Source organism: Amia ocellicauda, chromosome 16, assembly GCF_036373705.1.
Source record: "Amia ocellicauda isolate fAmiCal2 chromosome 16, fAmiCal2.hap1, whole genome shotgun sequence".
In the NCBI taxonomy this organism is placed as follows: domain Eukaryota; kingdom Metazoa; phylum Chordata; class Actinopteri; order Amiiformes; family Amiidae; genus Amia; species Amia ocellicauda.
The window spans coordinates 26,292,792-26,306,329 of NC_089865.1; the positions used below are offsets into that span (position 1 = coordinate 26,292,792).

At 45.7% G+C, this 13,538-nt stretch overlaps 1 protein-coding gene across 1 annotated transcript; it reads left to right on the forward strand.

Annotated features, from left to right (window-relative positions):
* The first annotated feature begins 282 nt into the window (after nt 1-282).
* Nucleotides 283-11,489, forward strand: LOC136711745 (carnosine synthase 1). The gene is made up of 10 exons (XM_066688200.1): nt 283-866; nt 3,724-3,948; nt 4,306-4,395; nt 6,815-7,302; nt 7,579-7,795; nt 8,023-8,093; nt 8,211-8,442; nt 8,536-8,864; nt 8,977-9,988; nt 10,403-11,489. Exons 2-10 carry the CDS (start codon nt 3,813-3,815, stop codon nt 11,155-11,157), a joined length of 3,330 nt encoding a protein of 1,109 aa, XP_066544297.1. The 5' UTR covers nt 283-866; nt 3,724-3,812; the 3' UTR covers nt 11,158-11,489.
* Nucleotides 11,490-13,538: the final 2,049 nt, after the last annotated feature.

Here is a 13,538-nt window from a genome sequence, read left to right on the forward strand (position 1 = left end):
CTATGAAAAGGTATCGTAAAAGAAATTAGAAATACTTTATACATTTTTTTATTTTATAAAGCAGGGAGAAATCGCTATGTGTTATGTTGTTCCCCCAAGAACATATTATTTCAGTTGCATGTTGTAAAGCCGGACAGGTTAAAGTGACGCACGGCTCTGTGTGGTGGATTGAAAGGAGTAGTGGCGCTGCACTGTTGTGCTCGTAATTGTACTTGTAATTGCAACTCGGCTTTTAAGATAAATAAACAAAAGTGCCGGGAATAATAGATCTTATCAAGGAGTCCTGTTGACCCCCAAACAACACGTCTACCTGGAAGAGACTCGTTTCAAGGTTTACACTACCATAGAAGAACATAAGAAAGTATACAAAGGGAGGAGGCCATTCGACACATCGTGCTCGTTTGGTGATCCAAGGATCCTATCCAGTCTGACTTTAAATGTTCCCAAATTTTCAGTTTGTTCCATATTGTGACTACACTCTGTGTGTAGATAATGAAGAAGCGTTTAGGGATTTTTAGGGGCCCTAAGACAGTACTAGCGTGTACGAACTGCCTAAGGTGTGTGGTTTGAATCCCGAGCAGGCAGCTCTGCCCGTACCTTTTTTCAGAATTGCCCTGGCCCCTAAATACGCCACTGAATAGATTACATTACCTGCTGCAGTCTTCCCCGGATAGTATTGCTGGTTCCCTGTGAGAAAGACATTAGACTTACTATATTATTGGTAACATTACAAGATGAGTTGCTAATACTGAATGTAGCACTGAGACCGGTGTCCCATATTAAAGCCTAATTGGTGAGCTATGTAAGGGAGCGGCGAGATGAGACTGAGGAGAGTGTTGTTTTGAGCGCAGTCCACTGTTTGTTGGGTGAGCCGCAGGTTTTAATTAACTCGCACACTTAATTGATTTCAACAACTCACCCAGGAGCGTGGGTATCTCGCCGTTTTTCTTTTCTTGGGTTTTTATCATTTTACATATTTTAATCTTACTTAAACGATGTTTAAATCGTTTTACCGTTTTTTTTTTTTTTTTTTTATTATTGATCAAACCATTTTAATGTCATCCCACCTGGTTAGTGTTCTGTGGATCCACTGTGCGTCTGAGCTTTCGCATTGTCTGGTTTGGTGATTTTAATTGGGTTTATTTAATGCACGTAAGTCTCTTCTCCATTGCGTTGTTTGTGTATCTTCACAAAGTTTAAATTACTTTTCGCTTTGTCTGCATGTTTTATTTGGTTTTGCACTCCAGTCTATCCCTGCTGTGGAGGCGCTGGCTCGGGCTGCTGAATTGCTTTCAGGCGGGGCGGTGCTGCGCGGTGGGATGCAGATCACTGACTGAAAGACTCGGGTTTTTATATCTTGGCGGTTTATTGGTGAAGCCTATTATACTCCGTTTTGCCCATAATAGAAACTTTGTTTAACCAGAATCACACCACTTTGCTGGTCTTCGTTTATTTGAAGGGACTTGTAATTAAAACTGTAATTTCCCAGGAGCCCCGCCTGTATTAACCACAGTGGCATAGTTGGGCACGACCCCTAGGGGGCGCAACACTCTTTATACGTACCTGCAACTCTACACGTCTCCCTTTGTACTATGCTGGTGTTTTTCCAGGGTCTCTCTGAAGAGGAAAGAAGGTACAGTGAGGGAAGAAAGTATTTGTTCCCCTGCTGATTTTGTACGTTTGCCCACTGACAAAGAAATTATCGGTCTATAATTTGAATGGTAGGTGTATCTTAACAGTGAAAGACAGAATAAAAACAAAAAAATCCAGAAAAACGCATTTCAAAAAAGTTATACATTGATTTGCATGTTAATGAGGGAAATAAGTATTTGACCCCTTTGACTTAGTACTTGGTGGCAAAACCCTTGTTGGCAATCACAGAGGTCAGACGTTTCTTGTAGTTGGCCACCAGGTTTGCACACGTCTCGGGAGGGATTTTGTCCCACTCCTCTTTGCAAATCCTCTCCAAGTCATTAAGGTTTCGAGGCTGATGTTTGGCAACTCGAACCTTCAGCTCCCTCCACAGATTTTCTATGGGATTATGGTCTGGAGACTGGCTAGGCCACTCCAGGACCTTAATGTGCTTCTTCTTGAGCCACTCCTTTGTTGCCTTGGCTGTGTGTTTTGGGACATTGTCATGCTGGAATACCCATCCACGACCCATTTTCAATGCCCTGGCTGAGGGAAGGAGGTTCTCACCCAAAATTTTACGGTACATGGCCCCGTCCATCGTCCCTTTGATGTCCTTTCCCCTTAGCAGAAAAATACCCCCAAAGCATAATGTTTCCACCTCCATGTTTGACGGTGGGGATGGTGTTCTTGGGGTCATTCCTCCTCCTCCAAACACGGCGAGTTGAGTTGATGCCAAAGCGCTTGATTTTGGTCTCATCTGACCACAACACTTTCACCCAGTTCTCCTCTGAATCATTCAGATGTTCATTGGCAAACTTCAGACGGGCCTGTACATGTGCTTTCTTGAGCAGGGGGACCTTGCGGGCTCTGCAGGATTTCAGTCCTTCACGGCGTAGTGTGTTACCAATTGTTTTCTTGGTGACTATGGTCCCAGCTACCTTGAGATCATTAACAAGATCCTCCCGTGTAGTTCTGGGCTGATTCCTCACCGTTCTCATGATCATTGAAACTCCACGAGGTGAGATCTTGCATGAAGCCCCAGACCGAGGGAGACTGACAGTTATTTTGTGTTTCTTCCATTTGCGAATAATCGCACCAACTGTTGTCACCTTCTCACCAAGCTGCTTGGCGATGGTCTTGTAGCCCATTCCAGCCTTGTGTAGGTCTACAATCTTGTCCCTGACATCCTTGGACAGCTCTTTGGTCTTGGCCATGGTGGAGAGTTTGGAATCTGATTGATTGATTGCTTCTGTGGACAGGTGTCTTTTATACAAGTAACGAGCTGAGATTAGGAGCAGTCCCTTTAAGAGAGTGCTCCTAATCTCAGCTCATTACCTGTATAAAAGACACCTGGGAGCCAGAAATCTTGCTGATTGATAGGGGATCAAATACTTATTTCCCTCATTAACATGCAAATCAATGTATAACTTTTTTGAAATGCATTTTTCTGGATTTTTTTGTTGTTATTCTGTCTCTCACTGTTAAAATACACATACCATTAGAATTATAGACTGATCATTTCTTTGTCAGTGGGCAAACGTACAAAATCAGCAGGGGATCAAATACTTTTTTCCCTCACTGTACAGGTAAAAGTCGAGTTTAGAGGATAGACTGGATAAAAGAACATGCATATATTTACTCCCATGAGTCTCTGCTGTTCCATCTGTTGCAAGGTCCTCTGGGGTTTGTAAAAGGAGATGGAGAGCTTGGACTTATTTGAAACATCGAGAATTTAACATGAATAAACTGTCAATATCTGTCCGAAATAACCCCTCTGCACTCCGCCTTGTCACACTCTGGCTGTCCCCGCCCCCATAACCATCAGTTTGTACTTTTACAGTCAGACATCCTAATACTATGAATAATGGATGCATGTTTTTACTAACATAATGATTACCTTGTTAAGCCCTGCATATAATCCACTTAATGTGAATATTGCTTATTGTAGAAAATGCTCAACATGGCTTACTGTACTTAAACAGCCTTTTACATCCAAATTATAAATGACAGGACTGGCAATATCCAAGCTGTTAAACAAAAATATTGAATGTTTAACTCCCAACACACCTTTCTCTCTTTCTCTTCTCTCAGTTCTATCCACAGTTGTCCCCAGTCTTCAGACACCTCCCCACCTCGGTTTAGGAGAGGAGGAGAAGGTCATTGAGGAGAGGAAGAAAGAGATGGACAAGGGTGTGGAGCAGGAGAAGAGGATGGAGTGGGGGTGGCAGTGGAGGCAAGGGGGGCTGTACCAGGAACTGCAGGAGGCCCTCAATGAATTGGAGTTGCCCCCCACTCTGACTGATACACCAAAATCTGGTGAGCACACGCACACGCACACAGTGATTTATACAAACGCAGAGACAATGACACACAGACGCACAAAGACTGGGAATCAAACACAGACCAAAACTGACACACGCATACAAACCCACACTATACTGGCCAAACCTTAGACAAAAGTATCTTCCATCTAAATTAAACTCTGTATTCAAATGTCACTCAAGAAACAACAAATCAATGGACCCTACTAAATACCCATTGCAAAGTGTTGAATATTGAACAGTGTTGGACTCACTGCCTTGAGCCTTGCCAGTGCCCTGCCTCACTCCACCCGGCAGAGTGTAAAAATCACTTTTTGTTACCAACTTTTCTACCGCACCTCTCTCTCTGCAGCACTGTCCTACTCAGAGCTGTGTGTCTGTGTGCTGGGCTCTCCTCTCCCCTTCCTCTCTCTCCTGCTGCAGATGGGCTGCCGCTCTCCAGGTGAGAAAAGGGCTGCTTCCCTTGTGACGGTTTTCACCTGGTTAACTTACTACTGTGTGTGTGCACATGTTTATAATTTGTCTCGGCACCCAAACATTTGACTTAGACAGGAAAATGCATTAGGCTCTTGAACTATCTTATTCAGTGAAGGTTTCTCATTGTGTGCCAAACAGTTTTTACTCTGTTCTCCTGTTGTCTTCTCCTCGTGTTCAAACAGTCTCTCACGGCACCAGGGCTTCTGGTTGAACAGACCCCAACCACCCCCCTTCCAAGACTGTATTAACTCTTTCACAGTGCCGTGTTAATGTACTGAAGTATACAGTCAGTCAGTGTGTCTGCACTGTGCTGGAGAGTTGTAATGACTCGAGTCAGTGACTCGACCCAAATCACATTATTTGATGTCTTGACTCGAGTCCTTGATACCAAATGATTCAACTAGATTCCCAGCAAGAAAAGACTCGACTCAAGTCAGTGCACAAAATGTGTGACTCGACTCAAAACGCAAGTCTTCATCTGACTCGCTTCTTTGTCTTGATGATGAAAATACATTTTTAAACAAGAATGCCCCTTCTCTACATGCAGTCATCTTTACCCGCCCCCCAGTGGACTCAAAATGCACATTCTGATTCACACGCACACACACATTCTGATACAAACACATTAGCACATATTGGAATTGTTAACTGTATTTTTGCACTTTTTGTAGTGCTAATGTATCCTGTAAATCACAGTGGATTAGGTTCTCTATCAAGGAATAATAGTATCAGGCACACATACTGATGCAGACACACGCATGCGGACAGTCTTGTACATAAAAATGTTAATGAGGAAGAAGTTAGAGGAAAACATGCATTCTATATTAATTACATGTACATTATAACCTTATTTTTCTCCGCCTCAGTTTTTTGTCTCTATGAAATTAAATCCCACCAAATTTCATTTAATGTAGTGTCTGAAATGGTTATAGGGTAGGGTCACTTGAGTAAAAGTAAGAATATTTAATTTTGGTATTATTCATTACTGTCCATCGAACTGAGCACAGATATTTGTATATATAAACTCCACAAAAAAAGAAACGTCCTCTCACTTTCAACTGCTTTCAGCAAACTTAACGTAAATATTTGTATGAACATAAAAATTCAACAACTAAGACCTAAATTGAACAAGTTTCACAGACCTGTGACTAACAGAAATGGAATAATGTGTCCCTGAACAAAGGGGGGGTCAAAATCAAAAGTAACAGTCAGTATCTGGTGTGGCCACCAGCTGCATTAAGTACTGCAGTGCATCTCCTCCTCATGGACTGCACCAGATTTGCCAGGTCTTGCTGTGAGATGTTACTCCACTCTTCCACCAAGGCACTTGCAAGTTCCCAGACATTTCCGGGGGGAATGGCCCTAGCCCTCATCCTCCGATCCAACAGGTCCCAGACGTGCTCAATGGGATTGAGACCGGGCTCTGCGCTGGCCATGGCAGAACACTGACATTCCTGTCTTGCAGGAAATCACGTCCAGCGAGGGTGGGTTTGTGCCCATAGGTGACGTTGCCGGTGATGTCCAATAAGGACCTGCCTTACAACAGGCCTACAAACCCTCAGTCCAGCTTCTCTCTGCCTATTGTGGACAGTGTGAGCACTGATGGAGGGATTGTGTGTTCCTGGTGTAACTCGGGCTGTTGTTGTTGCCATCCTGTACCTGTCCCGCAGGTGTGATATTCGGATTTACCAATCCTGTGCAGGTGTTGTTACACGTGGTCTGCCACTGCGAGGACGATCGGCTGTCCTTCCTGTCTCACTGTAGTGCTGTCTTGGGCGTCTCACAGTACGGACATTGCAATTTATTGCCCTGGCCACATCTGCAGTCCTCATGACTCCTTGCAGCATGCCTAAGGCACGTTCACACATGAACAGCGACCCTGGGCATCTTTCTTTTGGTGTTTTTCCGAGTCAGTACAAAGGTATCTTTAGTGTCCTAAGTTTTTATAACTGTGGCCTTAATTGCCTACTGTCTGTAAGCTGTTAGTGTCTTAACAACCGTTCCACAGGTGCATGTTCATTAATTGTTTATGGTTCATTGAACAAGCATGGAAAACATTGTTTAAATATTGTTTACAATAAAGATCTGTAAAGTTATTTGGATTTTTACAAAATTCTTTAAAATACAGTGTGCTGAAAAAGGGACGTTTCTTTTTTGCTGAGTATAGATAGATTATTTTCTGTAATAAAATTGGATTGAATCAAGAAGTCAGAACTAATGACTCTAAGTGAGTCGAGACAGATAGGTGACTCGACTCAACTTGAGCTTAATGTCACTGACTCGAGCCTATACTCCTAAATGACTTGACTCGAGTCCCAGTTTTAGTGACTTGGTTACAACTCTGTGCTGTATTAACCTTTTCTCTCTCGCATTCTTTCTTTCAGGTGACTCCCTGCTCTGCCTCTCCCCATCCTGGCTCTCTCGCCCCTCCTCCTCGTCCTCTCCCAATGACTCACACCTGCTTGTCCACCGGGCAGTGATCTTTGACCTGGGTGGCCGCACCCACCTGTTGACCTTCATCCCTCCCCGTCGGGTCACATACTTCCTACCTTGCGCTCCCTGGGTGGAAGTGGGCCCACAACAACAGGAAGTGATTCGCAACCTGGGCTGTCCAATGGGAGGCTCTCCTGAGTTGTATCGTTTCTGGGGTGACACTCTGAACTGCAGGAAGATTCTGGGTAGAGAGGGGCTGCTGCCCACCCCCCCCACGCTGGCTGTGGTGATCCAGGAGGAGAGAGAGAGCAAGGGGGAGGGGGAGAGAGGGTTGTGGGTGCTGGGAGTGGGGGATGTGGCAGAGAAGGGAGATGAGGAGAGAGTGAGGGAGGAGCTGATGCATTTTCTAAACATGCCGGCTATCAGAGCAACTGGGAAAGTGAGTTGTTGATCCTGTATTGGTATTCTGATCGATATTGTATTGATGCGTTATTAGTATATTATTGGTACTTCATATTGTATTTTATTGGTACTGGATTGATTTTAATTTAATTTTAATTAAGTAGTATGATAGTAGTAGTACTAGCAGTAGTAATAGTACTAGTAGCTATAGCAGTAGTATTCGCAATTGAATTGGTATTTGAATTGATTAATTGTGGTGATGATTATTGTACTCCATCTGTTAATGGCCTCAGTTACCCTGTCTCTCCCACAGGTGGTGCTCAAGCCCAGTGGAGGCCGGTGGGTGGGCATGTCTGGGTGCAGGCGGCCAATACGCTTCTTAGATGGGCGGGACCCCGAGGCTGTGTGGGTGGAGCTGCGTTCTCTACTGGCCCAGCTGCAAAGACAGGAGGCAGCTCTTATCGAGGCCTACTGTCCCAGCATAAATCCTGGTCCTAGATTTCCTCACCCGGGCAGCCAGGCACACCCAGGTGAGGGAGGAAGTAGGACTCTGAACTAACTCCTCCCCACACACCACACCTGTCAACTCAAACTCAACCATGGAACATGGATCCAGGACTGTTTACTGTTTTGTGTTGTACTCTATAGTATATTATAGTGTAGTGTAATATATAGTGGTATGTAGTTTCAATCTCTCTGTGCTGTACTGTATTAACTCTCTCTCTCTCTCTGTCTCTCTCGGACTGTGATGCTTCAGTATCAGAGTTGTCTATGAGAGTGTGTGCCATCATCACCCGCTCCCCACAGAACATCCCCCTGCTGTACAAGGTGAGTCAGTGTGAATGTGCTGCAGTATCCAGTGTGTCAGAGTCAGTCAGTGTATCAGTCAGCTCATAATGTATAATATTGTTATACCATTGTATTAACCTTCTCTCTCTCTTTCAGCTATTGTGTAGGGTGGGCCTCAGTGAGCTTCCCCTCTCTCACTGGGACAGTCTGCCCCAGTCTCTCCTCTCCTCCCTGCAGGACTGGGGCCTGGGTGACCGCTCCATTGTTCTCTCCCTCCGTCGGCTGCTAACTCACTCTGCCCTGTGCTGCTTTCGCATTGTCATGGACACCGAGGCCCAGATGTCACCAGGCCAACGTGGAGGCCAGGAGGCACAAACTGACTTGATTGGTGATCACAGTGTAGTGTTTTTCTACTGTAGTGTCCAGTCACTCAGTGTGTCTATGCTGTACTGTATTATCTCTGTCTCTCCCTCTCTTTCAGGAGTAGACATGCTGCTCAGTCTTTCCAAGTTCGTGCAGCGAGAGGGGAGCGACTGTTGTCGTGGCAGTGACTGGGACCCCACTGTGACCCCTGTGATTCTGGGCTTGCACCCCTGGAGCTGCTTGCAGAGCTGCTGTCTTGGAGGGGGGGTAGGGTGGAGAAGGCAAGGAGGGATGGAGGAGGAGGAGGGCTGTGTGGGCTCTCTCCTCCACTCCCCGCTCTCTCGCTCGCAGAGGCATCTGCTGCAGGAGAAGAGGGTGCTGGTGGTGGGGGCAGGGGGAGATAGCAAGGCATTTGTCTGGGAGGTGGCTAAGGAGTTCGGTGTGGAGGTGAGGAAAGTGGGAGAGGTGTGTTAGTGTGTCAGTCAGTCAGTGTATCTGAATCACACTTCACTCCATTAGACCTCTTTTCTCTCTCTCTCTCTCTCTCTCTCTCTCTCAGATCTTCCTGGTGGAATCTGATCCCAACCATTTTGCCTCCCGTCTGGTATCCCATTTCCTGCCCCTGGACCTGTCTGACCACCGTCAGGACCCAGAGCACTGTGCTGCTGTGGTGACCTGGCTCAGGGAGCGCAACCTTCAACCTCAGGGTGTGTTGTGCTTCTGGGACAGCTGCACCGTGCTGGCTGCCCTTCTGAGCCAAACGCTGGGTCTTCCTGGCAACCCCCCGTCTGCTGTTCTCACTGCCAAGGAGAAGAGCCGCACCCACCTCCATCTGCAGGGCTGCCTCCTCCCTCTCTCCTCTCCTCCTCCTTCTTCTATCTCTGCTGCTTCTGACCCCTATTCTCCTCCTTCTCTCTCGCCTCTCTCCACCACCTCTCTCAGGCCTTATGTCCCTCTTGCTTCTTCTCATCTCACTGCTCCCCCCCCTCCAGTTCCTGCAAATGTCACTCAGCCCCAGATGGCCTCCTCCCCAAAGCCACAGGCCCCCCTGCTGCCCTTACTCTCACCCCCCCCCCAGGTGTATGCTGTGCCCTGCGCCCATATTGAGACACCTGATGACATCATCAGGGCCGTCCACCCTGGCAACTGCCCCAGCAACAACCACAAATATCCAAATAATTATCCCAGTCAACCAACATACACCTCCCCCAGTATCAATCCCACTCCCCCTCTGTTCCCTACTTCCTCTGCCACTCCCACTCTCAATCCTACCAGTTTCCCCACCGCCCAACTCCCGCTACCACCCCCAATCTGCTTCCCCGCAGTGCTGAAGATGGAATTCGGGTGGGGGGCAGTTGGCACACGGCTGGTGGGGTCCCTGGAGGAGGCGTTGGCTCACCTGGAACATATGAGGGGTGAGGCCGACTTCCCAGGCATCGGCCAGGGCTTTGGGAATTGCCTGACCCTCATGGACTTCCTAGGGGGCACCGAGCATGACGTGGACCTGGTCCTTAGTGGGGGCCGGCTAGAAGGGGTCTTCGTGTCAGACAACGGCCCCACTCGAGTCCCAGGTAAGTATTCAGAAACAAGTAGGCATTAGCCTGAGGAGTTTTGGTTGGCAACTCGTAGGTTCTTCAGAATCCTCACTCTACAAACATTAGAGCCTTATTACAGTTTTTCCCAATTGTAGTTTCAGCAAATGTGTGTTAACATCTCATGTATTCAAAACTCTAAACACAAAATAGTTGCCCCAACCCCACAGAAATCTTACAAAGTGAAACACTGCCATCAAAACCATGTACTCTATGCTCAAAATGAAAGTCTGCATTGAAATGAGATGGACACGCAATCAAGGGAATAGAACTTGGTAACAACCAATATTGTGACACTGATGTGACATTTAAAACTACTATCAGAACCTATTTCAGTGTAGACTAAGATTTTGTTTTTAATTAGATGGTACTTACACTCCCTCCTCTTCACAGGCTTCACTGAGACAGCAGCTCAGATGCCCACAGGCCTCTCCCAGGAACAGGAGGCTCGGTTAGTGGCAGCAGCCCATTCCTGCTGCTTGGGCTGCGGGCTTCGGGATGGTGTCTTCAATGTGGAGCTCAAGCTGACCCCCACAGGGCCCAAGCTGATTGAGATCAACGCACGGATGGGGGGATACTACCTGCGCGACTGGGTGAGGGAAGTGTTTGGAGAGGACCTGCTGCTCTGTGCCTTCCTGTGTGCCCTAGGAATCCGCCCCTGCCTTGCCCGGCCCAGGCCCCCCACCCTGTGCCACCTCACGGGAGTCATGGGCCTGCTCTCCCAGCATAAGCAGCAGATCATGAATATGGGTATGGGGCGGCTCAGAGAGCTGCACCAAAGGGGTGTGATTAGGCTCTGTGAGTTTGGGGTGGAGCCTGGATGGGAGGGGGAGGGGCTAAGATGGCAGGAGGAGGTGAAAGAGAAGGAGAAGATGAGGGAGGGGCAGGGGCTCCAGCAGCAGCAAGAGCAACAGAAAGGGGAGGGGCTCCAGCAGAGGCAGAGAGGGGATGAATCTCCGCAGGAAGGGATAGGGCTGCAGCAGGAAGGGGTCATACTGCGGGGCCTGTATGAGGAGCCATTCTGCAGTATAGGGGTCAAGGCGGAAGGAGGGGTGGAGTCCAGGCTGGGGCTCCTCACTGTCAGCAGGGTGCTGGGTCTGGATACCTCCGAGTACCCTGTCACACACTTCCTGTCCCACTTCCACTGACAGAAAGAGATCAAGGGGAGGGTTAGTGACTGACTGCACACAACAGAACCATCGAGCAATTTTTTGGATGATATGTAGAGCTGTCAATCCATGGTATGACACCCATTGTAGTATTGTATAAAGGAGATTCAGAAATGACATGTTTCCATTGTAGACTGCAGTTATGTGCTGTTCTCCCTTTCACTACTACTGAGCATGTGTTTGAGCATGAATGTTTATGTGTAACTTTGACTTTTACACACCCTTCTATGTCCCTCTCTGGAAGAGAGAATCCGAACCAATCAATACCTTTAGGAATCAATAATACAAATAAATGTATATTATGAAATGCATACATGTGTGGTGGTCTGAAATCAATCTTTTGTTTTATGTTTATAGAATTGTATTCTGAAAGAAGGTAGATTCTGTGTATTTTATATTATCCTGTGTTAAACAGGATCCTGATTCCTACATCCAGATAGCACAGGTTATCTTCTGCTTCCACCACATGACATTACCCTCTTACTGCACAAACTTGGGCTTTCACTTACTCAGTTTAAATAAACATTGAATTTTGAAGTAAATTCATAAAAATAAAAAATAAATCAGACTTGCAAATTGTAAGTGAAATACAGAATTTTCTCCACTTGCAGTTTTAATTTTACAACTTCATTCTACACTCGTTTGATATCCTTCTCCCATTGACAGCTCTGTCTGTGGATGCACATATGAAATCTGCTGCACATGTATAATTCATGCTGCATGCCTGCAATTCTCATTGTTGTTAGTGAGAAAGGAGTGTCAAAAAGAAACAAAACATAGATCAGACATCCTAGATGATGATCAGCAATATCACTAGCCATTTAGATCAAACATGGCCCCCCGACAGCTTCAATAGCTCCAGTGACTTTTTTTACATATCTCCTCTTAATAATAGGCTATTTAAGCAGGCTGTAAAGTATCCGTATGCACATTGTTTATTTTTTTATTGGTATAAATAGTGAACTTATTTATGAATTACCTGTATGCAAGTGCACATGCAGCTTCTTGACAGTTTTACTTCAATGCATTATATAATATATAGACGGCAGCTCGGCAAAAAAATAAACATCCTCTCACTTTCAAGTGCTTTTATTTTCAGCGAACTTAACGTGTAAATATTTGTATGAACATAAAAAGATTCAACAACTAAGACATAAACTGAACAAGTTTTACAGACATGTGACTAACAGAAATGGAATAATGTGTCAAACGTGAGTCCAACCATCGTACACAGATACGCTTACCTCCTGGAGGGTGTTCTTGATCTGTCCAACTGTTGTGAAGGGGTTTTTCTTCACCAGGGAAAGAATTCTTCTGTCATCCACCACAGTTGTTTTCCATGATCTTCTAGGCCTTTTGGTGTTCCTGAGCTCACCAGTGCATTCTTTATTTTTAAGAATGTACCAAATAGTTGATTTGGCCACACCTAATGTTTTTGCTATCTCTGATTGGTTTGTTTTGATTTCTCAGCCTAATGATGGCTTGCTTCATTCACAGTGGCAGCTCTTTGGACTTCATATTGAGGGTTAACAGCAACAGATTCCAAATGCAAATGCCACACTTGAAATCAAATCTAGACCTTTTATCTGCTTACCTATAATTGAACTAATGAGGGGATAACACACACCTGGCCATGAAACAGCTGAGAAGCCAATTGTCCAATTACTTTTGAGCCTCTAAAATTGGGGGGACCACATATGTAACACATATGTATTGGTGTAATTCCTGCACCGTTCACCCAACTTGGAGGTAACTATACTCTAATTAAAGATGAAAGTCTACACTTGATTGTGTCCATTCATATCCATTGTGGTGGTATGCAGAGCCAAAATGTTGACAATTGTGTCACTGTCCTACACATTCCTAGACATAATTTGCACTTGCTCCATCAACCCTCTGCTCCCATTCAACCAGCATTTCTCTTCCATGTTAACTGCTTCTGTGTTGTGCTGTTCCTCCCGTGCGCGTAATAAATTCTGATTAGAACTCCCGACTACAAAACTTAATCCAACCACAACCTGTTTACTGATCTCCCGTGTTTGACCTTTGTTTACTCTCTGTGTTTTGACTCATGGATTACTCTCTGACTCTGTACACCCGATCGATCGACTTACCGCCTGTGACCCCGACCATTCCTTTTGCCTTTCCTACATTGCTTTGTTTGCGGGCTCTTTGAACTGGACTGTTACTTACCTGGCGCTTCCCGCACCGGAGTCCTACTTCCCTTGCTGTTTGTTAAGGCAGTCGTTACAAGAAGTATATGGGACCATTGAAATGAAAGCATACAAACTACATAAGTTTCTGCATTGTAAATCATGAGAAGACACTATATTACAACACTACAACATGTTTTCAAGATA